The 26445-nt window shown below is 42.3% G+C and overlaps 1 protein-coding gene and 1 long non-coding RNA gene across 5 annotated transcripts in view; one reads left to right on the top strand and one right to left on the bottom strand.

Annotated features, from left to right (window-relative positions):
* LOC139796291 (uncharacterized) overlaps positions 1-26445 on the bottom strand; it is a 240433-nt gene that overhangs the window by 8677 nt on the left and 205311 nt on the right. The window lies entirely within an intron of this gene.
* Positions 1-26445, top strand: part of ANTXR2 (ANTXR cell adhesion molecule 2) — a 94866-nt gene that overhangs the window by 60020 nt on the left and 8401 nt on the right. For all 4 annotated transcript variants that reach the window (XM_071744239.1, XM_071744236.1, XM_071744235.1 and 1 more), the window contains 2 exons: positions 491-658; positions 1534-1614. In XM_071744239.1, coding sequence (XP_071600340.1) covers positions 491-658; positions 1534-1614 — 249 coding nt within the window. The remainder of the gene's footprint in view (positions 1-490; positions 659-1533; positions 1615-26445) is intronic.

Raw genomic sequence — 26445 nt, 5'->3', positions numbered from 1 at the left:
GTAGTGGTGATAAAACTACAAGATTTTCCTCCAAGGTATTTCACATTTCCAAGGGAGTTAGACTCTGGATTGCATACAGATTTTTCTTACTTCCTGTGTAAGCTCATTCTGCACATGGCGCTGATGAAGATGAAATTCTCCTGTCCTATGGCATAGTTAGTGTGTTTGATTTCCAGGGTTTAGGTGTATCAGGTCCTCTTTATGGGCTGGATTGCAACACATGGCATGATGTACAAAGTCACGTGTGATTCATGGTAGAATTTCCTTGCAGGGTTTCTCTTGAGTTTTTGCTACTAAGAGACTCCTATTGACAAATGTTTTTACCTATGAATGTTTGTCATCATTTCAGACAGAACATCTTCCTCAGTGTGTTCCCTCTTGTTTAATCAGAACCTCTTCCAGATTTCAGCTTTTTCAGCTCCTTCTGTTTGCAACACTTGCCTTGTCCTTGCAGACAGTATATTTACATCCGAACTCTGTCTTTCCACAGGTTCGATGGGGTGATAAAGGATCCACTGAAGAAGGGGCTAGATTAGAAAAAGCAAAAAATGCTGTGGTGAAACTCCCAGAAGAACCAGAAGAACCTTTCTATCCCAAACCACGTAAACCAAAGCCTACCTCACCAGCCATTCAGGAGAAGTGGTATACACCTATTAAGGTAATCTTTTTAGTCTTCAGTGCAATGGAATTTTCTGCTGAAGAATGGATTTTGTCTGCCTCACCAGTCTTATACACACTGACCTATATGTTGTTTTTCAAGTCTTTCCTTTCAGGTGTAAGGTGTATTCACACCTACTCAGGATGAAATGCAGGAATAGTTTTTAGCCCTAAATGCAGTACTTTTTCATTACTGCCACATTCTGTTACCCTTCCCCAAAAAGGGGACATAATGTACAGGAAGAGTACTAAAATCTATGGGGGCTTTATTGGCACTTGTTCTATCTCAATGTATATCTAACTAAGCCTAAAAAAGACACAGTTTGTAGCTGTTATATTAAGTTTTAAACATATATACTCACTACCAACCAAGAAAAACAAAAAATTATTTGCAATATAATGCAATATGCAAATATAATATGCAATATAATGCAAATGTCTGACAAACAAGAGAAACATACTAAATAGCATAAAATAAAGACATTTTCCTCTGTACATGCCAAGAGTTGCTTGCAGACTTGTAACAAGCTCCTCTTAAAAACTGAAGATGGGTCAGTAAATAAATGTTCTTTAATGTGTAAGAGGAGAGAATATGGAGGTTTAGCTGGGAGTGCAGATATTCTGCATTAACAACTCCTTCCAAGTGCTTTCTAACCACCAGAAAGTCCTGAAGATGTGTTGTCCACACACAAGCAAACTCTGCAACCCATCTGTGTGGAGTGGGATGCTGCTGCCAAGCTCCAGCGCTGCCGTGTGTGTTCTGCACAGCCCAGCTGCACACCGTGGGCCTAGCAGAGCTGAGGCTTCCTGAGAACCAGGCACTGGCTGTACACACGCTGGAAAAACAAATACAAATCTGTTGCTCTGTTCCTGCAGGGTCGCCTGGACGCACTGTGGGCGCTGTTACGACGACAGTACGACAGAGTCTCTCTGATGCGACCGCAGCAAGGAGATGAGGTTTGTGTGTGGCATGGGTGTCACTGCAGTGACCATCAAGGGGTGTGTGGCAGCCAGGCTGTACCAGCTGCTGAGCACCCCTAATTCCCAGACCTCAACTGCAGAAAGCACTGCAGCCAAAAGAACGACACAATGGGCAGAATAATGTGCCGGGCAAACAAAGGGCTTTTAGAGATGTATCATGCTAGCCCAGGAATGCTGCAGAAACACAGGCCTTCTGAAAGCACACTGCATCAAGTGTGTGCTGTGGTTTTATTGTCCAGATGAACACGCACACAATGCAAACTCTCTGTAACAAATACCTGAATCCTGCTTATAGCCAGCTACTTGTAAGGGCAGAATCTGGCAATCAGGATAATAAAACCACATAAAATTCAAGTGACCACCAGTAACTTTCAGGCAAACTGTCTGACATAGCTTTGCACGTCCGTGCCAAAGGAAACCTTCCCAGAAAACAGAAGCGAGGAAACTGGTTTTCAGACAATTCTTTCTTCTAGTACACTTATGACCCATGAAAAAGTGGCCTCCACTATGACTGGGAAGAAGTTATTATTAGAACCTTTTCCAGTGAAGCTCGGTTGCCTATTTCTGCACATTATTACTTAAGAAAGTATTACTATGAATCTTAGCAGTCATCTCTAGAACTGATTTATCATCAAGGTATTTCAAATCTACTAGGACCATTGTGGTACCTGCTTGTGGCACATCAGAACTGCTACAGGAGCAAATGATGTCCTCTAAAGAACACAGCAACTTTTTCTCAGCAGACTGGCCCCAGACAGGTGTGACAGATTAGCTTCTCTCATACCACAGAGCAGTAGTGTGTGAGAACACTATGTTTGCAGCATATACCATAAAGATGACATTAAAAAATAAGAGGGATTAAAGGAAGAGAGTTACCTTTGAGAGAATGAGAGATAATTGGTACTTAGATTATTTCCCTGGGATGAAATTTGGCACTGTTCTACAGGAAGAAAAGCTGACAAAACACTACGCTGGAAATAGGAGGCAGAGTCAAATACTAGTTTTACTATTCCAGGTGATGTTGGCAAGTTTACTGCTTGCATGAATGATGTATGTGTTACATGTAGCAGAATTAATAATAACAGATCTATTTATAAAATATACAGTACAAACCAGTTTAATAATAAATGCCTGCCAGGGCATTTGCTGAGCCACTGCCAAGTCAGGCACCTGCCCTCTCTGGACCTGACAGGGAGACACCGACCAACATCTCGGTTTGTGAAAACTCACTAATTGTCAGTATTACCACTGAAAAAAGGCACAGGATTTGTACTGATGAATAAAATATAAACTAGTGGTCGTTAAAGTGTGACCTGTGACACCACAGGAGTGCAATTTCTGTCTGGCATGGTGTGTCTTGGGGAAAAGAAAATCCAGTCTTTTGACTTAGTCGTAACTTGATAGGTAGGGCAGCCACGCAGTGCCTGATGGATGAGAAGGCAGAGAAGGATGAGCAGTCATGGATACCTGCAGCCAGACACACACACATGTACTGACTTCACAGTTGCTGCTGGGATAAACAGCAGGCACACAGCTGTTTTGTTTGGTGTTTTTGTTTTTTTTTTTTTTTTTTTTTTTTTTTCCTTTTTTCCCCCTGGTTAAGAACTTGGTAGTTACCATTTGTAGAAGAATTCACTGCTGAATTCAAGTCCTTGATCAAGTAATTGAAATTTAGGCATGAAGTATCAAAGTGGCACAAGCTGCTTTTCCCTTCCTCTCCTCTCCCCCCTGCCATGCTGCCAGGTAGTGCTGAGGGTGGTGGGGTTTGAGGGCTGCATGCAGTCAAGCCAGGAAGCTTTGATGGTGGATGGAAGCCCTTTGAGTCATAAATTTTTCAGCTGGCAGTCAGTGAGGTTAGGGAGGCTTGTACAGGTGTGAGCTAGCAGGTTGTCACCGACATCTGTTTAGCGCTGAGGCGCAGGTCCCGGGCAGCCCGCAGCGAGGCTGCAGGATTGTCAGCAGATGTAGTTAAGAGTGGCAGAACAGTTTTGGTCTCACATTTGCTGCCTGGGGGCTGAAACACTAAAGGTAGAGTGGGGGTGGACACAGCTGCACTCCCAAACATGCCTCAGGCACAAATAAAGAGATCTAATATAGTTTGACTCTGTTGTGGTGGGGAGATGAGGACAGAGAGCCACTTCAGAGACAACTTAATGCTGCAACAGCTGCCGCCAAGTTTCCAGGGAGTGACAGGGGACAGCAGTTACAGATCGAAGTCCCCATATAAACAGCCTCTATTAAGCCATGAACTCTTTTGAAGGGCTCCCATCAAACATAGTGGAGTCTGCAGCAGGAGATTTTGTTTTCAAAGCTATGTTTTGTTTTCCTCACTAACAAGATAATTTATAAATGATATATTACGCTGCATTCATACTCCTATTTATACTTTCATTATTTTTAGTTAAAAGAGCAAAGAAGACTCGGCCACAGTAGTTATGGTGCACTTTGATAAGCCAGTTAACTGAGGGTTTTCGCTGAGGCTATGGCACTTGTCAGTCTGCAGCGATACACGTGCATTCCAGTGGCACTGTGGAGGACAGCCACATTAGATTTCTTAATTCCTCAAATAATCTTTTTATACAGAGTGGATTGGAGTAAAACCAGTTATATTTATTTGCTCCGTGGCATCCAGTGAAGAGAGGGCAGGCAGTCTGTGTCTGACTAAAGGCAGACCCCCAGGACAGCTCCCTGCCCTGTTCTAGTTGAAGCCCAGCCTCTCACCAGTCCAGCTCAGAGGCACCAGACACCATTCAGGAGCAGGAAGAAGAAAGCTGACAGGTTCATTCGGCTGCTGCTCTCCAGAAGAGACGTGACAGCTTTAACTGTCTTGGGCATCCAGATTTATGAACTAGTCCTAGGCTCCTAACCAGATTAGTTCCTTTCCCATTAACTGCTGAAAGTAGGGCAGCTGTCCGAGCGGCTGCTTGTAAATTCGATAATGTCTGTGGTGTTAATCTGTAGGCTTTTCAGATGAAGAAGGCAGCAGATAACAGGATTAAAGTTTCACGACCCAGGGTTTTCACAGCCCGAGACGCAGGCGTAGGGGGATAGAAAATGACTTCTGTCATTAATCTTAATTGATTGCCAAGAGGTTTTAATCTGGGTTATTAATTAGGAAGGTCCTTAACACACTGTCTACATATCAACATCAGATGCTCTTTTGGGACTTTTGGGACATATGGCCCATCTTATATTTACATTCACACAATTTACACATACATACATTTCTGTATGAAGAAATTTTTATATGTATATATGCATACAAAAAGCTGTAGAAGCATTTGCATGCACAGAGGCATCACACACTTTGGCAAAACAGAATGAAAATGGAAAAAACCCACTTTGTACAAGGTTAAATTTCCACACAATAAACATGTATACATCTATTTATGTTGATATGTATATTACTCTATTTTGATTACACATGCCATTTATCTAGATTATCTTTCAAATGGAAATCTCTGATTTGCAGATTTAAATTTGTAACTGAAAAGTAGCACCAGTCTCTCTGTGTTTCTGGCCATTCAGACTCACCATTTTTTTTTAGACATTACCATTTTTATCTTGTAATTTCAATGAGTCAATGATCAGGCCTTCTCTTTTCCCTTATTTTAAAACCTGTTCCTCTTGCACAGACAGGATGGATCTGAGGTGCATCTGTCCATAGCTGTAGCTACATAACTATGTGATAAATCCCAGTAATGCTGCTTTGATGTTTACCAAAGCACTGTTTGCAGGGGGAAATATTAAATTACGATTTGAGCATATAAACTAGGCAGGAAGAGAAAATGCTGTGACAGAGTTCTGGCACATAAAGTGTTCGCATGTAAGAACAGCTTTTGGTGTTTTGAGGTATTTCAGACCAGGGGGTAACTGCTGGTTTTTTTTAAGAAGGGAAAAAAAAAATAAAAATCTTATAATCAGATGAGTCCAAGAATTTCCCAGGTTTTCCTGGGAAATGGAGATCAGCCACTTAGCTCACCTAAAGCTAAACCATACAAAGCATCTGTAGTGCTGTAGGGACCTCTGCCAATGGAGACAGACACAAAACAATGACAGCTTTTTTTGTCATGTCCTCCTTGGGTATTGCCTCTTGAAACTGTTAAGCACAACTCTTGCTCATTTTCTGCAGTAAATTGCATTCACTCTTGTGTACATAGAGATGTGTCAATGACTGCATCACCACACAGGGGCAGGCTCAAAAGCACTAAAGACTTCGTGTGATTTTTCTGCTTCAACTTGGATTTCACAGGTATTAAGTGCTGGCCTAGTTCCAGAGTACTCTGGCTTTTAAAAGGGAATTAATTTTGACTAATTACCATGGTATTTCTCTATCAATAGATTCCCACCTGTGGAAGACTTGCAGCTTATGTCCTATGCTTACTCTTGCAGCAGGTTCATCTCTAGCAGTCTGCAGCTTCATTCTGACTTCGGGGCTGGGTGGGCATTAGCCAAGTTCTGTCTTGTGTCAGTCATGGAGAAGCCACTTACTCAGTCTGTTTTTAGCCACTTTGCATATGAGATGCTTTTGCTGAGAAGGAACAGCATAATAACCAGACATGCCCCAAGAAGGTGTCCTACTGATCTGGCAGATAACCCACTGTTGTGGTGTCTCGGGAGTTCTGTCACTGAGTCAGGGATACCTCCACACTGGCAGATTAAAGAAAAGGATGGAACTTGATTTCAGACAAGGGCTTTATTTCTACCACCTAGTCATAAATTTGAAGTCCAAGGATGAAATTGCTTTAATGACCATGCTTCCTTGACATAGCTCTGTGACTGCCTTTTTCCCTATGAGTCACAGATAAAAAGAAGGCTCTAAAATAATTTGAAACCTCATTGTAGGCCACAAACACAAAGAGCTGATGAGAAGCCCTCCAATTGCTCATGCAAAATCAGCAAAGAATTTCACCTAGCTGTGTATTTCTCCCCCTGGGAGTTTGCTTTTTGGGCAATATTTAAATGAAAAGATTTTTCTGGAGCAAAAATATTGCATTAGTTATTTAAGCTCACAGAGATTATTAGGAATGGTGTAAGTTAAGGGAGATGGGATTCTCTGTAGCTATAGAAGTGAAAGGTCACACAGTTCTTTTCACACAGATCTAGCAAGCTTTAGAAGATTCAGACTGTGATTTCACAACCATTTGGAAGAGATCAGTACAAATACTTTACATAAATAGATATGAGTGATGATCAAAATCAACTGACTAGAAAGTAGAGAGGCTCTAGGATGGGAAACTTGGTGACAGAATGAGGTGAAAAGAACTAGGCCAGTTTTCCTTTGGCTTCACTGGGCTCTGGTGCTCTAACCAACAGGAAATGCTTGTGATAGGTCTTGAAAGGCTGTTTTTAGAAAGTGAGAGCTTACTTGTCACCTAGAAGGTGTGAGTGTCTCCTGCAGGTACCTGTGGCAGCCCAGGCCTCAAGGAGGCTTACTCACCTAGGAGGAGTTTACTATAAGCCTGTGCTAAATTGTAGCTAATTGACTTCAGAGTATGCTCAAGTATGCCCACCCAGGTACTCACTGTACCCATGCAAGAGTCTCTAAAACCTGAAAGTAGTTGCAAATGTTAATCATTTCATGCATGCCGATTTTCTCATTAGCTTTAATACAACATTATCAAAAAGAAGGCAGGGTGAAGGAGCTGTTTTATTATCTTGACACTGATCACAATCTCTTGTGAAATCAAGGACTGAAAAAGAAGATAAAAAGCTGGGAAAGACTACAGCACACATGCTGCTGCATGCAACAGTTCTATGTTAGAGGCAGACAGTGAAGGGGAAAAGAAGAAAAAAAGATCAAAATTTATATTTATTGATTCTGATCTTTTTACTGTATTTCTGTAATTTAAAATTCTTTTTATGCTGAAGTCCATTTTTGCATGTCTAAGTCCATTATGAACTACAGATCCATAAAGAATTTACCAAAAACCTAAACACTTGAGTTATTAACATTTTAAAATGTTTGAGTCTTCATAAGCTCTAATATTTTCTGAGAAACTCAGCTGTAGTATTTTTAAGAAGTGCCTCCAAATAAGATACATCTTGCACCATCATATGCTTAATGCTTTATCCAAAGGGGAAATTGCTACCTAGAAGTGACTATGCTGTTGTTTCCAAAGCCCATTATACTTAAAGGTTCAGAAAGACATCCATCCATAGATTAGAATGTCAATACATTTGAGCTTTGTCCCTCAACACTATGACACAGTGGCACGCCCTCAGCCTTAACATTTAATTTTAATATTGAATCTGCTGCATTTTGATGGCTTGTGACACAGCCTTCCTGTAATTTAAATGCAGCTGTAAAAACAGTTAATCCAATTGCAAATAACGGAGCATTAATGCAGTTTTGTGTCACTGAGTACATATGGATGCATATGATTCTGATCTTTTCAAGTCATCCTGAAATGAATTTTGCAACTTTTGGTAACTGTGGTGGACAAATGCTAAGTGAAAATCAATCACAGAAGTTTAAAGGGCCTAAGCTCATCGTCTGTCCTCGGCCTCTGTCAGACAGATGATGACCTACAGCCTCACAGTTTTTAACATAACCCTCCAAGGAACACACTTCAGCTGCATCACACTGTTGTTCTCCATGGCTCGGGATTGCTCATTTGTAGGTAAACATCACTTTATTTTTGATACACATTTCTACCTGTAGTTTCCTCCCACAGTGTTGCTCTGTCTTTATTACTGAGCCTAGCCATCCAAACCTTGCAATTTAAATCAGTTTGACCAAATTAAAAAGGATTAGGTTTTTCTTAGAATTCATTATGACTTTTTTTCCACCAGAAACGCCTTAATGGTCTGAAACATATTTCCTTGCTGGATGTAAAATACTACTGTCTGATCAGGGAGGGGAAATGCAGGTGGAAAGAGCACGGTAGCTAGCATCACATTTTATATCTTTCTGTGCCAAAGTAGAAGGATGATATTTTATGTTATAGTACAACATAAAACCTAAAATTTGGAATGGTTGTAAAATGATGGACAGGTACCTTTAGGAAGCAGAGCTGATTATTTAGGGCTGAAAATTTTCAGAGGAACCTAAGGGCTCTTAGGATGCAACTCTGTTCTGGAGAAGAACTTTTCCAGCAAACCAAAGCACAGCCCAGCATTACAAACTGTAGCAAGTCTGTAAATCATACAGAAATGCTGTGTATTGCTGCTAGGGAACAACTGCTCACTCAGAAAGGAGAAGCGATGTTTTAGGACACATCCTTAGGTCAGGGCTGCTTCCTTCTCTCTCCCAGTGCTCCCCAGTTACCCTGTTCTGGCTCTGTTCCTCAGCATGGGCTGCTTTACTTGCCATCACCACCTGAGAGGTTGGGGTGGCTATTGTAAACCTAGAGCGTCACAATTGAGCCACAGCTAGTTGCAGGTCATTTATTTAATTTCATTAATAAAATAACAATATCTACAGACAAAGGCTTCTGCCTGCTAATTGTCCAAGTGAGTCTCAGGCAGCTGATGGGAATGACCTTTTGTTTGTAGAGTCATTTTCATAATGACATCCAGGGTCAGGCCTGACAACCAATCTGCCACGCATTAGTAGTAGACATGGCTTCCCTTTGGTAATAGGGCAGAGATGTACCCCAAGCAGATGGTCAGAGATCATAAGTGGCTAATGAACTTGATGGGGCATTTTATTAAGATTATGATAGCAACAAAGATTTTTCCTTCCAGTAACATTTAAAACAGAAAGAAAGGTGTTTAAAGGAACAGGAGAATACAATGGACTGCTTTTCTGCTGGATCTAGGATTCTGTGAATTAGAATTCTGTCAATTCTATGAATGCTAATCTAGCTTCTGAAATCTCATTTCTTTAAAAGTGCAGTGGTGTACAGTGTCTTGTGCTCAGCAGAGTAAAAGAGATTGCTAATGGATGCAGGCACTGTAGAGAAAGTGGCATGATATTGGCTGCTCTGTGGTATTTTTGCCATTGACTTAAGGATGGAAGAGGCTTGAGTGTCAGCCAGGGCAAGCCCCCACCATCACTGATAGGAAGGGAAGAACAGGCAGAACCTCTTACAGTCTGCTTCACAGGTTGCTGTCTCCACCAAGATCACAACAGAGAGATCAATGCTACTGACTGTAGGTATAAAAGACAGTTCCACAAAACCAGGAGGAAGATGTAAGAGAGACAGACAGGATGTCTTCCAACTGGTGCCCTGGGGTTCCCATTCAGCACTTCCCAGCAGCTGAACCACCACCACATGGACAAGGTGCAGGGTGACTAAACAGAAGATGTCTTCTCTGGGCAAAGCAGCAGGGCTTTCCCCCAGTGACAGTGGAGATCATTAAGACACAAGAGGTAGGGCAGCAGATTTCTAAGGCTTACAGTGTCTGCAGAGGATGATGCATTAAATGAAGCCACCATCTGATGCTTCTGTAGATGATGTGAACACCAAGTAATGAAGGCAAAGCCACGTGCAGGATGGGGGAGGAAGAGATTCCTCTACTGAGCTCTGAAACACATCTTATGCCAGACTAGACTGACCTCTACAAATACAAAATCACATGTATTTATCCAAGATGTACACTACTTAGTGTTAGAGTACCATGGCATGAAAGGCTTCTTAAGAGGCTCCAAACAATGCTTGTATTAATATCTGCTTTACCCACTGCATTAGACCTAAGCCATGTGCCTTCAAGCCTCTTTAGAGACAAGATGGTAGCAACACTGTCCAGCCCACTGGGGAGAGGGGCAGCTACTGGAACTGTCCACAGCCCATGTCAGCAGTAACGACCTGCAGCCAACACTCCATCCCAGCCACCCTTCTTCACTGCACACACATCACCTCATCCTGTTTCACACTCCTCTTCCTCCTGGCCAGCCCCGACACACCAGTGACTCCTGACCAGAGTCCTAACAGACTTGTAGGAAAATGCTGTGTCTGGTGAGAGAGGCACTGGCGTTTCCTCTTGGCAGCAATGGATGCAGATCTGTTTGTATCAGTGGGAACTTCAGTCATACGTGTTTTTGAGGCTGGCATTTTCAGATGTGCTACCCAAATCTATTTTAAGGGTTCTTCATTTTGTAAGTTTGTGAACAGCCTGCGTTAAGAGTTTTAAAGCACAGCTTGGGGAAGCTATTATCAGTAGGTATTAATTATTGAATGCTATACTTTCTGCAAAAGTTGCTCCATCACTGGAAAGTGACCTTGTTAGAAGAGGCAGAGCGAAAGAGAGACATACAGTGCCTCCTGAGATCAAGTGGAGTGATGCGTATCAAGAGAAGACACTAAAGATTTATTGTCTGTGGCAAAAGAAACACAGATCTCTGCTTGTGCAGTAAGTGTTTTTGACATCATATACCATAAAGAATGATTGGACACTGTAGATTAAAAATCGTTTCACTGAAGGGAAATAATAGACATTTTCACAATGCTGTTTGCATTACAAGTTCTGCGTGGCCATGTGGCCTTGCTGCTCCTGAGAATCTGATGTTGTCTGAGTTAAGCCCGCTTCATGTTAAAAGGCAGCTGAATAATTCTGAGAGAGGATACTGAGATTTTATCTAAGTAAAAGGAAATGTAATTGAAGGGAGAAATCTATGCTGGGTTCGTTTTGCATTTTTTGAAGAGGTTTACAGTTAGTGAACAAAAGGCATTACTTCAGGCTGCCACAACTGCTGTTAGAAAAGACCCTGGGAAAGTTTAGGGGATTGCATTGCTCACGTGGGCAGTACAAATTGCACTGCTGTGGTGCTTTGAGGTATGGCATCTGTGACATCCTCTGTTTCACAGCCAAAGCTGCTATCTTTGCAGCTCCCATTTAATGGTGTTTGAGTCCCTTGTTGTGTTGGCGACTGCTGTTACAAGTTTGCTACATGACATCCACGCTTCTAGAGAAGTCCAACATCAGGATTGTTTGGAAGCCTTGCATGGAAACTCCGTTTATTAACTTCACCCTGGCTATTTTCCTTTTTTTCACAGCTGCCAGTGCAGTGCTGTGCTTGTCTTCCAGTAATACTGCTGTTTGGAGTTTTCCCATTGCTCAGTCAGCTTGGAGTGTTTAAAAATAATAGATAAATAGAAATTCAGTTCAAAATAAAAGCTTGGGAAAAGCGCCACTCAAACTTTTATGAATATTTCGGTTAGATTGGAAAGCAAGGCATTATTACCAGAGAGCTTTTAGATAAATCATAATTAGATACACATGCAGATACATCAGTTAGGCCTAGGCGCACAATTAGGCACCTAATTGTGTTGAAAATGCAATTGCACACTTAGCTACAGTGGCCACGATTCTGCAGGAGCTGCCCTGATGTTGTGTCCCCTCCCTCTGGTGAGGCTGTGGGGTGGCACCTGTTGGCAGGTCCCCTCTGAGGGGACAGGAGGGTGCTGTAAGCAGTGGTGTCTTCTGTCCTACCCTCACCCTGCACCAGGCAGCTGGATGAGGTTTTCAGGAGGGGTTCTGGCCACAACAGCACAAGCACATCCTGTGCCCTGACCTGGTTCTCCTGCAGCTGCATAAGATGGTGCTATGGTGATGGGGGACACAACACACACACAGGATGGGACACAGACCTGGTGGCCCTCCATCAGCTGGCACACCCTGCAGCACAGCACAGGGCTCATGGGGTCCCATTGCCCACAAGCATGTGGGAGGAAGCAGGCAGGCAGAGGCTCTGTGAGGGAGTCTCCTGGGAAGGGCAAGCTGCATCTCGGGCAGCTCCTGGGGACACCCCAGGTGTGGGTGCTGGCTGATGTTCTCTCCAGGTACCAGTCCGTGGCGAACCAGGCTGGTGATTCCTTGAGGAACTGCTCAGTTTTGAGAAAATGCCTGTGGAGTCATCAGTGGGTATGGGAGGAGAGGAGGAAGTGAAGTGGTGGCTCCCAGCGTCTCTGGCATCAGGCCAACCTTGGATTTTCTTTAGATATTTTTCCTTTCTGCTGCTGATCCTTTTTCTTTCTTTCAACAAGGAAAAGAGGGGGGGGAAAACCCAGCCAACTGTCACACGTGATTCAGCTGACAGACAGTGTGTGATTGAAACTGCAGCTAGGTTGATTCCAAAGGAAAAATGCAGTTTAAAATAACATTGTCACTAGTCAGGGACAGCATTTCTTTATGCAAGTATCTTATCTGAGAATGCTGTCAGGGTCATGATCCACTTGCAACCTAATTGTTCATCCACGGTTCTGTCTGAAGTAACTTCTCACCATCAAGGACCAGGGGCAGGAATTAGCATTTCATAGAATCACAGAATGGTTTGGGTTAGAAGGGACCTTAAAGATAATGTAGTTGACCCCTTTTTCTTTATTATTAGCCTTTTCCTGACTCTGAAACCACCATGGCTTCACAGTAACTGCTTCAGAAGTCACTCATGAGTACAGCATTACAGCACCCATTAGTGACATGACCTCCAGAGTGGGTGCAGGAGGACATGAGCCCCTTCTGCCTGGTACAGAGGGGAGACCCAAAACCATATATTTAGAACCTGGGAAGGCAGCAAACAATAAGTCTACCTGGCAGCTGAGAGAGATCACCAGCCAAGTACTAGTTCATAACCCTGCTGGAGACTGAGAACACCAAGGAAGAACAAGAGCTTTAGAACAGCACTGGAGCCAGTAATGCCCAGGTAAGGGAAAGCATTTAATTTTGCCTGGTAAAAGAACAGCAAGAAGGCCAGAATTGCAAAGTTCTGCATTTGCTGAATGATCTTGGAAGTTCAGATAGGAAAAACCTAGCTACTTAATGAGGCTGAATGTTTGCCTCTACATACACATGCACACACAAACCCATACTTGGCTGTAGGGGAAAGAGAATGACTGAAGCTGTATGGAGTGCCTGGAGGAGACAAGTCCTCAGCAGGGCTTCAGAGCCTGGCCAGGAGCAGGGAGCACTGAAGTGGCAGAGTCAAAGACAGGGAAGATTTTGCCAGCAGTGGTTGGATATGCCTAATGTGTTTAAGAGCTTAACGGCCTATTGAAATTAAACTGCAAATGTATTGTGCCAAAGCTTCCTGCCTGCCAACAGTCCTGTGAACTGCATCTCCAAGCTACCAGCAGTTTGCTTCCCTTCACCAGAGTACAAACCTGCCCTTTTTTTCCCTGACCAAAATATTTTAACCTTGCCATTTACCAGGGAATAAATGTTGAGGGAGATGGGTGCATGTGAGGATGACTTTGCCTATGTTGAGATATATATAATCATATATATAGTTCCCCCTCCTCCACTTTCTAATCCTTGAAATGCCATATCATAAATTTCAGAACTTTTTTCTCCTACTACAGTATTTTTCCGTAGTGTTCAGAGGACATAATTGTTTAAGTGACCATAATGCAAGCAGTTACTTATTCTTGCATAGTGCTCAATATATTATGCATCTTGAAAGACAAAGAAGTAGGCCTTAAAATGAAGTAGCAACTTCTCCTTTTTAACACCAGGCTGATTCTTCTGAAGGAGTAACTGGAATTGAAACCTTCCTGTTACAAGAATTGTTTCAGAGAACTTACTAGCCAAGGAGAGAAGATATGTTCTTCCTCATCCATTTTAAGAAAAACACTATAAAATCGTAGAACTACTTAAAAAATTAATGTGTTTTTTTACTACAAAAGTTCATGTAATTTGTATAAACTAAAGTGCTAATCAAAAAAAGCTTTTTCTGCTTCCAGGATCTTAACTAGGTTGATTTGAACACGAGAAAGAATTCTTTCTGCATAGATCCTGTAAATGAGGTTGCCTTGGCCTTATTGTCACTCATTCCCACCCCACTAGGAAGGATTAGGCCACACAGCTGAGAAGAGTTTGTGTTTCATTCACAACCAATACTAAATGCTAAGGAAAGCCATTATAATTGGGAAGAAATTCAGCACTTCACATTCTCTCAATTTGTTGACTACATTCCCAAACAATCTGTTCATGATTCAAAAACATGCGAAAAATTCAGAAAGTTTACTGTGACTGCATTGTGCCTGAGAGGGCTCAGAATGGCATCCTGTCTCCTCTTCAGGATCCCTGATCATTCTTATTAGCTCTATTTCAGAGGAAAAATAGGCATTTTATTTTCTTGTTCTCACTATCAAGTCTGCAGGGATTTAGTCCTATAGTTTGTGGCTAAAATTAAAATCTTAATTAAGCTTATGCCACTTTTCTCCTTTTTTTAAAATTAGGTATAGCTAAATGACTTACTTATCTGTGGGAAGAAGTAAGAAAAAAGATAAAGAGCAGAAACTTTTTTTTTTTAAAATTATCTGTACATGTAATAGTGAAGCCTTAAATGAGAATAGTCTCTCAAACAGATACTGCAGGGTTGGGTACTTTTTGTTTTTAATTAATGTTAAGAATTTATTCCTCCAGAAAACTTTAAAAGCCTTTAAGAATTCCATACCCAGGGAATTCTTTATAAACATTCAGTCTTGTTCCACCAAGCCTGCTTCTGGTGAGGAGAAAACAAAGGGCAGTGCCCCTTTTCAGTACCAGGTGCTGCTACTTCACCTCCTCTCCCTGGTCTGCTAACAATTCTTAGCACACTTTAATTCACCATCAGTTTAAGCAAGGAAGCACAGATGGGTGCAGCTACATCTGGATTTCGCATTTAGGTCCTGCCTGTAAGAAGGAGAAATCACATACAAAGTAACATCCCTGTATACTTTGGACTTGAAAGCCTACAGACACCCTGGTGTGGTACCTGGGGAAAGGGCTAAGCAGCCAGCTAAGAAGCCAAAAGGCATCTTCCCAGCTGAACACATCACCATGCTTTTAGCTGTGTGCCATGACTTGATCATCAGCACCATCAGCTTTCCAGTCAGCTTCTTGTATGGCTCTTATCACAGCAAAGATAACATGTTAAAGAGAGTGCTGTTGTACAGGAAACCTCCACAATTCACATAAATATTTTTCTTGAGCATTTCCTGGTGTTGATTTCACACCTGGCTTCCACACTTCTTATTTGCTTTATTAAGACACCAGGAGATGACACATTGCAGCAATGAGTTTTTGATGCCTATAATAAACATTGCTTCCATCTAAAATCAATAGATCATAGTAAAATGGAGAATTAGTGTCAGATTTGTCCCATGGTGCACTACAGATGTCTGTCCTGGCTTTGTAGATGCAACTACAATCTGAAGCAAGGTTTGGTGGAGAGGATGAGCTCAGCTGCACTTCCCTATGCTTCCCCACATGCATTGCTTCTCCTTCCTGCTCTAACCACAGCAGAAGTTAAACAGGTTACAGGGCTTTCCCCATGCAAATTACAAGTTTGTGCTAAGCTCTGCTACAGTATCAAATGCTGCCATCACTGAAGTTTATATCCCTAACTTTTAATAGTGAAAGGATTTGTGTTCGGTCTTCTTTTAACCTAACCTATTTATTTTACTCTTGCCTCAGCCAGCCTCTTCAAAGGCTACAGCTTTATGGAAGAAGTGTAAGCTGGCTCTTTCCAGCTGAGTTAGTGTACTTATCTGCAGAGTGGAGTCTCTCCTACCTCCCAGCCTTCAGAGGTCTGGATTTGGCCAAAGCTTTTTGTCTGGTCTGTGTCACGTGTGGGCAGCATTTCAGTCCAAGTTAAATTTGGACATTTCTTCTGCAATGCAACTTCGTAATTCATATTTGTTACAAAAGCCACCTTCTGCAGTTTCCTCAGTGTTTTCAAAGTATATTATTAATGAAGCCTGTATTAATGAGTCCTAGGAAGAAACTCTCAAACCTTGTAAGTGCATGTTCTGTGCCTTGCTCTGTGCAAACATGAGGCACTCCCTTTGCTTCAGCCAGCTGTATCCTGAGAAGTGCTTTTCAAAAAGCCTGTCTCTTGCAGTCATAACTAAACCCACTTCTTTCCACATTAACTCATTTGAGTTCATTCTGTGCTCTCCTCTGGGAGAGGAGGAGCTCTGGATGTGACTGTTTTAATGTCCAAGCAGCAGACTTTCAAACAAGCAAACCCATCCCTGGTCTGACAGCTCACTCCAATTAAGGCTGATGCTGTCCTGAACCCATCCTCTTGTGCACAGGTATCGCAGCACATATAGTACCAACTACCACATGCTCATCTGAGACCTCTTCTGCACCCTGGCACCTGTGTTAAGGGGGAGAGAGGTGAGAGTGATTCTGGTCCAGAGTGATTCTGACTTGATACCCAAGCATGTGCAGCATGCTCTGTCTGTGGACAGCCCATCTTTCCCACCAGCACCTGGAGGAGAAGCGGCTGTCCCTGTAAAGCTGCTCTGGTCTGAAGGGGAAGGGACTTCATCAGCAGACCTGGCTGTGCCAGTGCAGCAGGACTGCCACAGGCAAAGGAGCTGAGAGGATGCAAAGCCTTCCAGTGGGATTCTCAGATTTTAAGATCTTCTGTAAATCTCTTGCTTAACATTTGTGTGTTGACATTTTCTACTTAGGGAGCCTTTTGGCGTCTTTTGCATTAATTTATAATGCTGTCATAGTTGGGTTGCAAGCACTGCAGGAAGATGTTTATTTTAAAAAGATTTTGCTTTGAAATCAGATTTAATTCAATAGAGAGACCACATTCCAGCTCCTCTTGTCAGTTTTTGGTTTAGTTTTTCTGGGGGGCTGGGTTTGGGGTTTTTTGGATATATTTTACAGATGTATTTCCTAACAAAACTTTCCAGGATCTGTACACTTCACATGTTTTAATGAGGTGTTACATGACACTGACAATATTTTGTACACTATCTTGTGTTAATGGTGTCTTCGTGCAGCTCCACTGATTTCAAAACCCACCCCAGTGATGGCAGCTTCTATTCTATTTTGCTCATACAATTTGCAGACTTTACACCTTTAAAGATTATGGGAGCAAAAAACCTGGCTGTTAATTTGTCTATTGATTTTATACCAGTGTTCAGCTGCAGAGGAAGCAGGAATAATACCAGCAGTGTCTTCTTAACCTGACTGAAGTGACAGCAATGGGTTGTGATTTTTTTGTACTTGTATGCTATATGTAATTCACAAACTCTAAAACCTCAGTTGGTTTGCAAAGGTATAATTAGAAGCAAGGATTTTTAGACAAGAGTGGGACTAAATAGGGTGCTTTATTTCAGCAAGGCATTGCATACATGAGTGATGGACTAGCTTGTTTAAATTCTGTTACAGCTGGTACAAGTCCCTTTATCAAAATGACTGTATCTTCTTAAAATTCCAAAAATCATTTAGCTTAAACCAGTCCTTTACTAACTGAAGCTAGATTTATGTAAACCATATTAGGATGGTTTACAAAACTATCTTTACTAATATAACTACACTTGCAATACACAACTAATAACAATAATTAAGTTTATATTTTTGCAAGAGAATTTTAATTTGTAAGTTTATAATTTGACAGTGTAGGCTTTTGTTTTATTATGGTTGAAAAGAGCTGTCATCCTCATCAGTGCTAGGATTTAAAAAAGGCACCAATCTACCCATATTATAATTAAATTCATGCTTAAGTATGTGTGTGTCTCCAGCTTTAGAAGGTAATTGTGCACACATCATTGCTTTTTAGTTCTAAGTGTTGCTGTGGTCATTTACCAGGTAATTTCAGAGATAAGTCCTAAATTACCAGTGATTTCATGAAGTTTAAAATATTCATACCTAGCTAGAGGATGACTGGGCATTTCCTCCTCCCCCTTCCAGACAGCAAACTAAGCATTTATCAAGAAGACATGAAACAATGGGGGGAAAAAGTACATACTTTGATGGGCTCTCAGGCAGCAAATTTTCAAAGTTTACTTTGCTGTATCATAAACAAGGTGTCACCATAGCAACAGCCACATAACTTCATTTTTATATAACAAATGACAAAACCCATTTCCTCTCCTAAATTCACCAACTGGATTTATCACAGGATTTAAAATCTTACCTCAGTTTAAACACACTGTACCATGTCTCTACTCTCAAACAAGGATCTTTTTGTGGTGATTTTCTTTTTACCAATTCAGAAAACAACATCATAGGCAGCAATCTTAAAATAGGATATGAGGAGGACTGGAATTTCTTTCAAATCCCTTAGACTTTTTCCTCTTTCTCTTGCTGACATTTCTGAGTGTTTCCCCATGCAGGGAGCAAGCTCAGAGCAGTGCTACCTGGTGATGCCCCTCATTTTTCATTTTTGTGACAGCAGTTTTTCTATAGAGGCCAGCTGAAGTATTACCCCAGTATTCAAAGGCCAATTCCTAAATTAAGTGGAGGAGCTTCCTTCCTTAGTTACAAAGCTGACAACTCCATCACCAGCTCTCCATGGCAATGTATGTATCTCTGAGCTCTGACAAGCCTTAGATATGCTACAAATGAAGAACCAGATGTTTGCTCTTTCCACAGCTCTTAAGTTAGTCTCACATTCTGAAATTGTCCTCAAGGGTGTTTCCCCCCACCATGTGTTAAAAAATTATAAAAACCCAGAAGCTTTTGATAATGAAGCAAACATATTTCTGTGGTGCAGGCTATTTTTTTCAGTCTGCTGTTAGTTTTTAAATACAAAGTATAGCATATGTTTAACATGGAACATATGGAAAGAAAGAAAAAGCAAAGCTTGAATTGCAAATAGATCCTTAGTAAAAAAGATACCAGAGTGTGAAAGTGGTCATTCAGAACAGAAACAAAAAAATGTATTGATTATATAAAAGTATTTATAAAATTAAATACAGTTCTTCTCTTAGATATGCTGATGCAAACTTGAGGTAAGGCCCCGAAGGAGACATGCTGTGTAAACCCTGAGCTCTATGCTGTACCATCAGGTCCCAGTAAAAATACACCACAAAACATACCATGCATCAAACAGGGCACAAGCAAACCTGTCAACTCACACCCCAGCTTCTGTTCTTGGTGAGTGGGTCTGCTGTTGGGCTCCCCTAATTTCCAGAGGCACTTACATTACAAGTGAAGAGAGTTCCATCAGCTTTGGCACTGCCCAGGCAAACACAAATACGAGTCCTTCTTTGGAGCAGACCATTGGGTTGATCAGCCTCAGCAGGAACTGTGTTCAGCTCAGAGCTGGCTCCTTAGCCCCTCTGCCAGCAGCCTGCATGCCCTTATCTAAGGAGCTTCAGCCAGTGCAAAATACTTCTGTTTGTCAGGAATCCTCAAAGGTTCCCATGCTGCTGTTTAGCAGTACTCTGCCTTTGAACAGGGAGCATGTTTTGCTTATGATGATGAACAAGACAACAGACATTTAAAAAACAGTAACACAAGAAACCGCTCACCTCTTTCTTTATAGGAAAGAAACTGTAAAAGGCTAATGCACACCTAAGTGCTTATGACCAGCAGATGACTGAATAGAAACCAAAATTACAATCTTGGCACAGTGACATCTACATTCCTATACACAGACAAGACTAAATAACCTTCAATACCAGCTGACAGATTAAAGGCATCATTTGGTCCAAATTCTCTGACCAAACTGAAACAAGATGCAGTGGGAAAGTCCATCACCAGTCCAAAACTGTCCCTTAGACTACAGTAGTTTTGTCTCTGAAGTCTTGCCAGTTTGTCTTTCCTTTAAAACACAAGGGTAGGGAGAATATATTTGAATACCATGACAAGATGAAGCAGCTCTTATTTAGAGAGACTCAGAGAGGACACAGATGTCAGCAGCAGTTGAAATGAGGGACATCAGTGCAGGTGTTTGTGCTTTTCCTCCCCGAGACCCATTAGTGCCAGCAGTGAGCAAAGAGCTCTGGGTATCATCCTTACTGTCTCCCCTCCTCTTCTCTCCCTTTTTTTTTTTTTTTTTTTTTTTTTCTCTTCTCCTTTTCTGTTAGTGCACTTCCAGATAAATGCCAGTCATTTGGCCAGGGCTAATTCACAGAAGGTACAGCAGGCACAGATGGTACTAATGCATAAATGTAATCTAGCAAAAGGATGCCAACACCAACCCAGAAAAGGTTCCAAATAACTGCAGTACACTTACAGGAATACAGTGATTGGCAAGGTGAAAGCTGAGATTTGCAAAAGCTTACTGTTCCCAAATCAACAATAGAAATTGTACAACAAATTCACATATTTATTTGTTAATTTATAAAATGCACTTAATACCAAGATCTCTGGGCATATATATAATAAAGCCTCACTAAAACCCAACCTCATTATCAAATAAATCAAAGTAAAAGAAGGGAGGAAGAGAAAGGTAGAAACTGAAAAACAAAAGAAATACAGCATGTACTCATTGCCCTGAGTTTCTCAGGAGAACTGAGAAGAGAGATGGGCAGCACAGAGGTGCTTGTTAGTCAAGTGATCTAGACAGTGTCTGGGCAGCAAAAGGAGCAAATCCCATGTGGGTAGCTATGTAGACCATAAGCACCTTGTCTTTCCCTCAGGATTTCCAGCACACACAGACCCATAGCAAATCCTTTTTCCAGCAATAGCTGGTAATGTACAGGTAGAAAAAATGTACAGGGAAGAGAATAAATGCAGTATGACTATGTCACCATGAGACACTTTAGATTCTGGAGAACATTAGCATCTCCTCTGAGCACATCTACAGCAGCAATTTCCAATGAGAGAATGCAGCCTTCACCCCACATACCCCAGGATCGACAAGGAAGGCAAATGGACTTGAGCTGCAGGACTTGAGCAATGTATCTCTTTGCAGACCACACATCCTAGACACTGCCAGCACCACTTGTGACAGGCCAACTGCTTGGTAGTCCTGAAAAGGAGCCTGTGGTAGACACCACACTGTCACAATACAATCTGAGGACCAGTTTCTGATCTTTATTTCCATGAGCTTTATGCTCCTGACTTCAAAGCAACTATTTCTGATTTTCAGCACGACACATAATTAGAAGTAGTGCCTAAAAATTAACAGAAGCTGGTAATGGTGACACTAGTACCTCCAAGTGAAGTGTTGGCAAATGCCCTGCTAGAAGGAAATAAGGAGAGTACTGATAGCTGTCAGGGTAATCCACTACAAAAGTTCTTCCTAAATTACAGACCTGTAGGCAAAGAATTACTACAGAAGCCTGTTGCATGTGTGCTGCCCAGTTGATCCTGTTTGCTGGAGTAACTCCTTGTACAAGAAGTCCTCTTAAGACTCCTCTCTTCCTCTGCTAGCTACTGGCTGGTTCTCATAGGCCATCAGCCAGAGCTGTTTTTCAGAGGCTGCTCTGACCCATGCCTGCCATGAGCAGCTACAGTTCACCAGAGCACTGTGACACAGAAGCCTCTCTTCTGTGCTCTGTAATGTCCAAGTAAGAGGTGAGGCTTTAATTTTGTATGAAAGGGGCACAGGCATGCAGCCCTCACTTGTAACGAACAGTTTAGTTTGTTTAGAGGCACTAACTCCTAATTCTAGTGCTAGGCAGATATGCAAATGTATACTGGCATCTCATCTTTGTCCCTGGTTATTAGTATCAGAAATCAGCACTGGTTGTTGTAAAGGACCGGTTACAGCAATCTCTTCTTGGGCATTCCCTGAGCACAGTGGATGGTGGGTCAATGGTGAGGGCTTCAGCCAGCAGTAATGCCAGCAACAACAGCAATCAATTAGCACCAACTGAAATATGCCTGACACACAATTAATAGACATCTTTGAACACTGAGCACAGGGCAAACTGACAGAGACTTGTAGGAACGTAAATCAGACAGCTTCACAGATTCTCCTCTCTCATAATCCAGAAGGTCTGAATCAGATGTGGCTCAGGACACAGAAGAAGATGCATTCTGTGGTCATTTTAATTCTGGTGTTGCTAGAGGTACCACTTCTAACACAGCCTGAACAGAGGAGGGTTTTGTGTGGGGCAAGAGGGCTGTCCAAATATCTGTGAAGTTTATGTTCAGGAATCCATCAATTAAACCAGCAGCCTAATGGTTTGCTGTGGGGTTCTGTCTGCAGGAAGAAGAGCTGGCTCCCTGTATTGGGGAAGCTGTGGGTTGGGGGAACAGTTTGGCAGCTACATTCCTTACTGGGCCCACTGGTCAATGTCATTAATGCTTAATTCATTATCGCTGTGAAAGATCTGGAGATCAGGTACTGCTTGTAAAGGCTTGGCTGGCGAAGTGATAGCTGGGTCACAGTGGCATCTAGAGGGCTGCCACATGCAGTGTGTGTACATGTTCTGCTGGGGCTCTGAACACCACAGAACTATCTCCACCTAAGCCATCACCCTGGGGCAGAGCTGCACCCTCCTGCCAGGCCAGGGCCTCTCTGTTCTTCCTCCTAAGAGCACCTACTGAAGCCCTATCTACATCTTCAAGTAGATCCACATTTTCCCACAGAACTTCTTCAGTGGAATTTTTTATTTGTAATAATTATATGATAATTATTTAAAAATAATTTACATAGCATCCTAAATGCTGGGTAATGGGAGTGACATCTCTCTTTACAAGTAATTACCATATGCCAGTCAGATACTGAAAAATCAAAGAGGCCAGGTTTTGTCTGGAGTATGAATGTGTTACTGCTCTGCTATAAGTGGGGAACATGACTGACAGACTTCACAGCTGTAGAGCATCTGATTCTTAAATATAATCCATTTGAATACAATGACGTCTTCAGAAAAGCTGGGGTCAGAGAAGTCGATCAGGAAAAGGAAACTAGGAAGTATTTCTAAAAGAAGATTTTAGGAAAGGCTTGAAGGGTACTTCCCTGAGTTAGTCATAATGAAGGAGAAAAGGAGTTTGAAGTGAATGGTTCTTGTGACAGTTCTGGTTTATCTGTTGTTACCTCTGGCTTCAGAGAAAGATAAATTGCATTCTTCTCACTTTTAGTAGTTGTACAGAGGGGAGGAAGGAAGAATAATGGGGATGTTTGACTTTTTCTTTAGAGATGCTACCTCTAGAAACCGTAAATTTCTGATATTCTTTGCCTCTTCAGATGAAAAAGACCCCAAAGTGCCAGGTTTTGATGTTTGTTGGTTTTAGTGGGCTTAAAATTGGACTGTGTCTGATTTTACAAGGGTTGAAATGTGGTGCATCTTGCAGCCTATTATTTTTTTTTTTCTTGCTAAAAAAGTTGTGGGGGACTTGAGCATTACCATGTGAAAATGAGGAAACTGCTTGGCACTAAAGATCAGGCCTGCTGTCAGTTTGGCTGGAGTCCTCCCATAACATGAACGGGGTTCCCAGTAATACTTGTTCCTGACAAGGATTCATCCCAGAAAGTTTTAGAAGAGTTCAAAGATCCAGGAAACCTCTCAGAGAAAACCTTTCCTGTTCTCAGCACCCCACCCTGCCACAGCGATGCATGAGCTCTTGCAAGCTCCACCTGGAAATGGGCATCAGGATCCCACCTGAGGAGTGGGAGCTCTCCCAGGACAGCTCATCCTGTGCCTCTGGGGATGGTGTGAGAAGAGCTGTCCTGGTTATGGTGCACACGTTAGTCAGTGTCAGCAGCAGGCAAGGTGTGTGCTGGGGTGGCTGCCAGGACACAGATCACTTTCCCTCGGGCAGTGAGAAAAGGTTTGGTCTGCCTTCCAAGGCATAATTAGATCTGAAGGAGAAGAGCCCTTCATTGGCAGGTGCTTGCAATGGGAAAACAAGAATGTGTCCTTCAGGAAAGGGGGTCAAACCTTGCCAGGCCAGGCCGCATTCCCAGGGAGGCAGAAGTGCTGCAGGAGAGGAGGCTGCCAGGGTCAGACAGGGAGTGAGGGCCCTTGCTCCAAAGGATCCACAGTGGAGAAACGGGGACTCTGCAGGCCATTTCTACATCCTTTCCTTTTGCATAAGCAATGCTTGCCTTGTATGAGGAAAACAACAAACTCCTGCCCTCTAGAGACAGGAGACCTCCAGCTCTGCTGAATAAAATATTTGCCACAACCTCCTTTTGAAGCAGATGCTACAAATGCATCCAGTTTTATTCTCCCCTAAGGCCCACACAGCCGGCTCAGCAGCTCGTCGTGCTCTCTTCTCCCAGACCTGGAAGGCCAACTCGCAGGAGAGGCAGCTTGTCACAACTACTCTTTTTCAAGGCAGTAGTTTATTTGGAGAACTGCTGAATAAAGCAGTCACAGGAAAGTTGGCAAAGGAAGATAAATGTCTCCCTTCTTCATTACCAAAACCTGTCTAGGCAGGAAGGCAAATGCTCACGCTATCTGAGCTCTTGTTTCCTTCCTCTTCCCTGGCTGCCTGTGTACCTCTGCAATTCGCTTTGCCCTCTTGCCCTCCTCTGGAAACCAGTCAGGGCAGGAGCTGCCCCTGATGTGTGACTGTGTCTCCCTGAGCACAGGGAACACAGACTATAACTCAGCTCTTGGGCTGGCTCACACCCCTGGTTGCCCCCCAGACCACGACTCAGTGCAGATGAAGGTGAGAAGCTGCACAACAGCTGTGCTGCTCTTCTTGGACTGGACTAGCAGGACTCCACTGTGGATGCAGCTTCAGAATTATCTTCAGTAGTTACTGCGAATTTCAAAGGTGGGAAGACAGTGTTGGAAGTCTAGCCCAGCATCTTTGATCTCAAGTACCAGGAGTCTTGGCAGAAGCATTCCTGCCAGTGCCACACAACATATTGAGCTACAAAATCCCTCCAGTCCTGGGTTTCACAAGGTTACACCACTGGTAAACATGGACTTTAAAGACTTTGTTCTCTGTAGCAACTGTGCTGAAATGTCCATATGTCCAGTTACAAAATAAGCATTATTAGGGGGGTGAAAAGCTGTTCCTAATAGCATTTTCTGAAAGCTGCCAGTGTACTAAAAACACGACAGATAATACCCCTCCATTCCTCACTGCAGGGCACCAAGTATTTCCATTTACATCTAAGCAAAACTTGTACAAAGCAGACACCAAGCCCTGTCTGGTGACATCAGCAGCACTTAACACACTCACGCTTTCTCTGTATCAGGGAATGTTTGCTCCACACATTTAGCAAACCACGTCAGGGGGAGAGGTACCAAAACACACACCAAAATCACCAGCACTTTAAAAAAACAAAACAACAAACCATAATTTGTCAACTTGGTTCACCCGTAGTGTACTGTGGAATTGGAACTGCCTCAGATACAACAGATTAGTGGGTTTAAGTTACCTGCATGGTTTCTCTCCACAAATTATTACTTATTCCATAGTGGTTTTATTACAATAAAGGTGTGGGGTAGATGGCTAAAACTGAGCAGTGTATTTTCCTGCAAAAAATAATTTTCTGAAGTCAGCAGTTACAGACCCTTGGCCATCTATGCATTGGTAAAATACCTATTCTGAATCTTTAACAGGCAGTTTTGTTTTCTTGGCTTATACTCTAAATTACAGTATGTATTTATTTCATATAGAAAGACAGGAACTTACTGAAATTCAGCTTATGTGATTTTTGAAACTTGACCTTCAGGACGACTAGATTGCTTGCAGACATCATGAGGTTGATGCCCACATGCTAAGGAGGCTGCAGTACATAAATATGAGGCTAATAAACAAGTTATATGGCTTTTCACTTACCTTGTTACTGGTAAAAATTGCCAGAGTGAAGAAAAAACCTTCTTATGGTAAAAATATATAGCATCATTCATCTGTAGTTTGTTTATTTTTATTATCTAGTTACGTTAGGAGGATTTTGAGCCCAGTGTTGTTTTGGGGTTTCAGAGCTTACCTCAGCTCTGCCAGTGACATTTCAGCCATTAGTTAAGTAATACTGGGGAGAACACTTCCTCAAAATGATCTCTGAAAGCCCTAGAAATGATCCTGGTGTCTGCATCAGCAGTGATGTGTTCTGTAGCAATAATGCCAGTTCATCATCATTTCTCTTAAGAGATTCATTGCTGATTTATTCAGTGGAAAATGATGCTTCCAGCAGCGTACAGCACTGCAAGTCATCTGTTCCCAAGTCTTAAATATCCACCACCATGGCGTGACTCAGGGATGCCAACTGGGACTCCTTCACTTGCTGTGTTAGGGTGGCACTGAAACCTGCAGTGGTAATAACACCACGCAGGC

The sequence above is a fragment of the Heliangelus exortis genome, chromosome 4 (genome assembly GCF_036169615.1).
Source record: "Heliangelus exortis chromosome 4, bHelExo1.hap1, whole genome shotgun sequence".
NCBI classification, from domain to species: Eukaryota; Metazoa; Chordata; class Aves; order Apodiformes; family Trochilidae; genus Heliangelus; species Heliangelus exortis.
The sequence above is the reverse complement of the archived record's forward strand: the minus strand, read 5'-3'. Positions and strand labels throughout refer to the sequence as shown.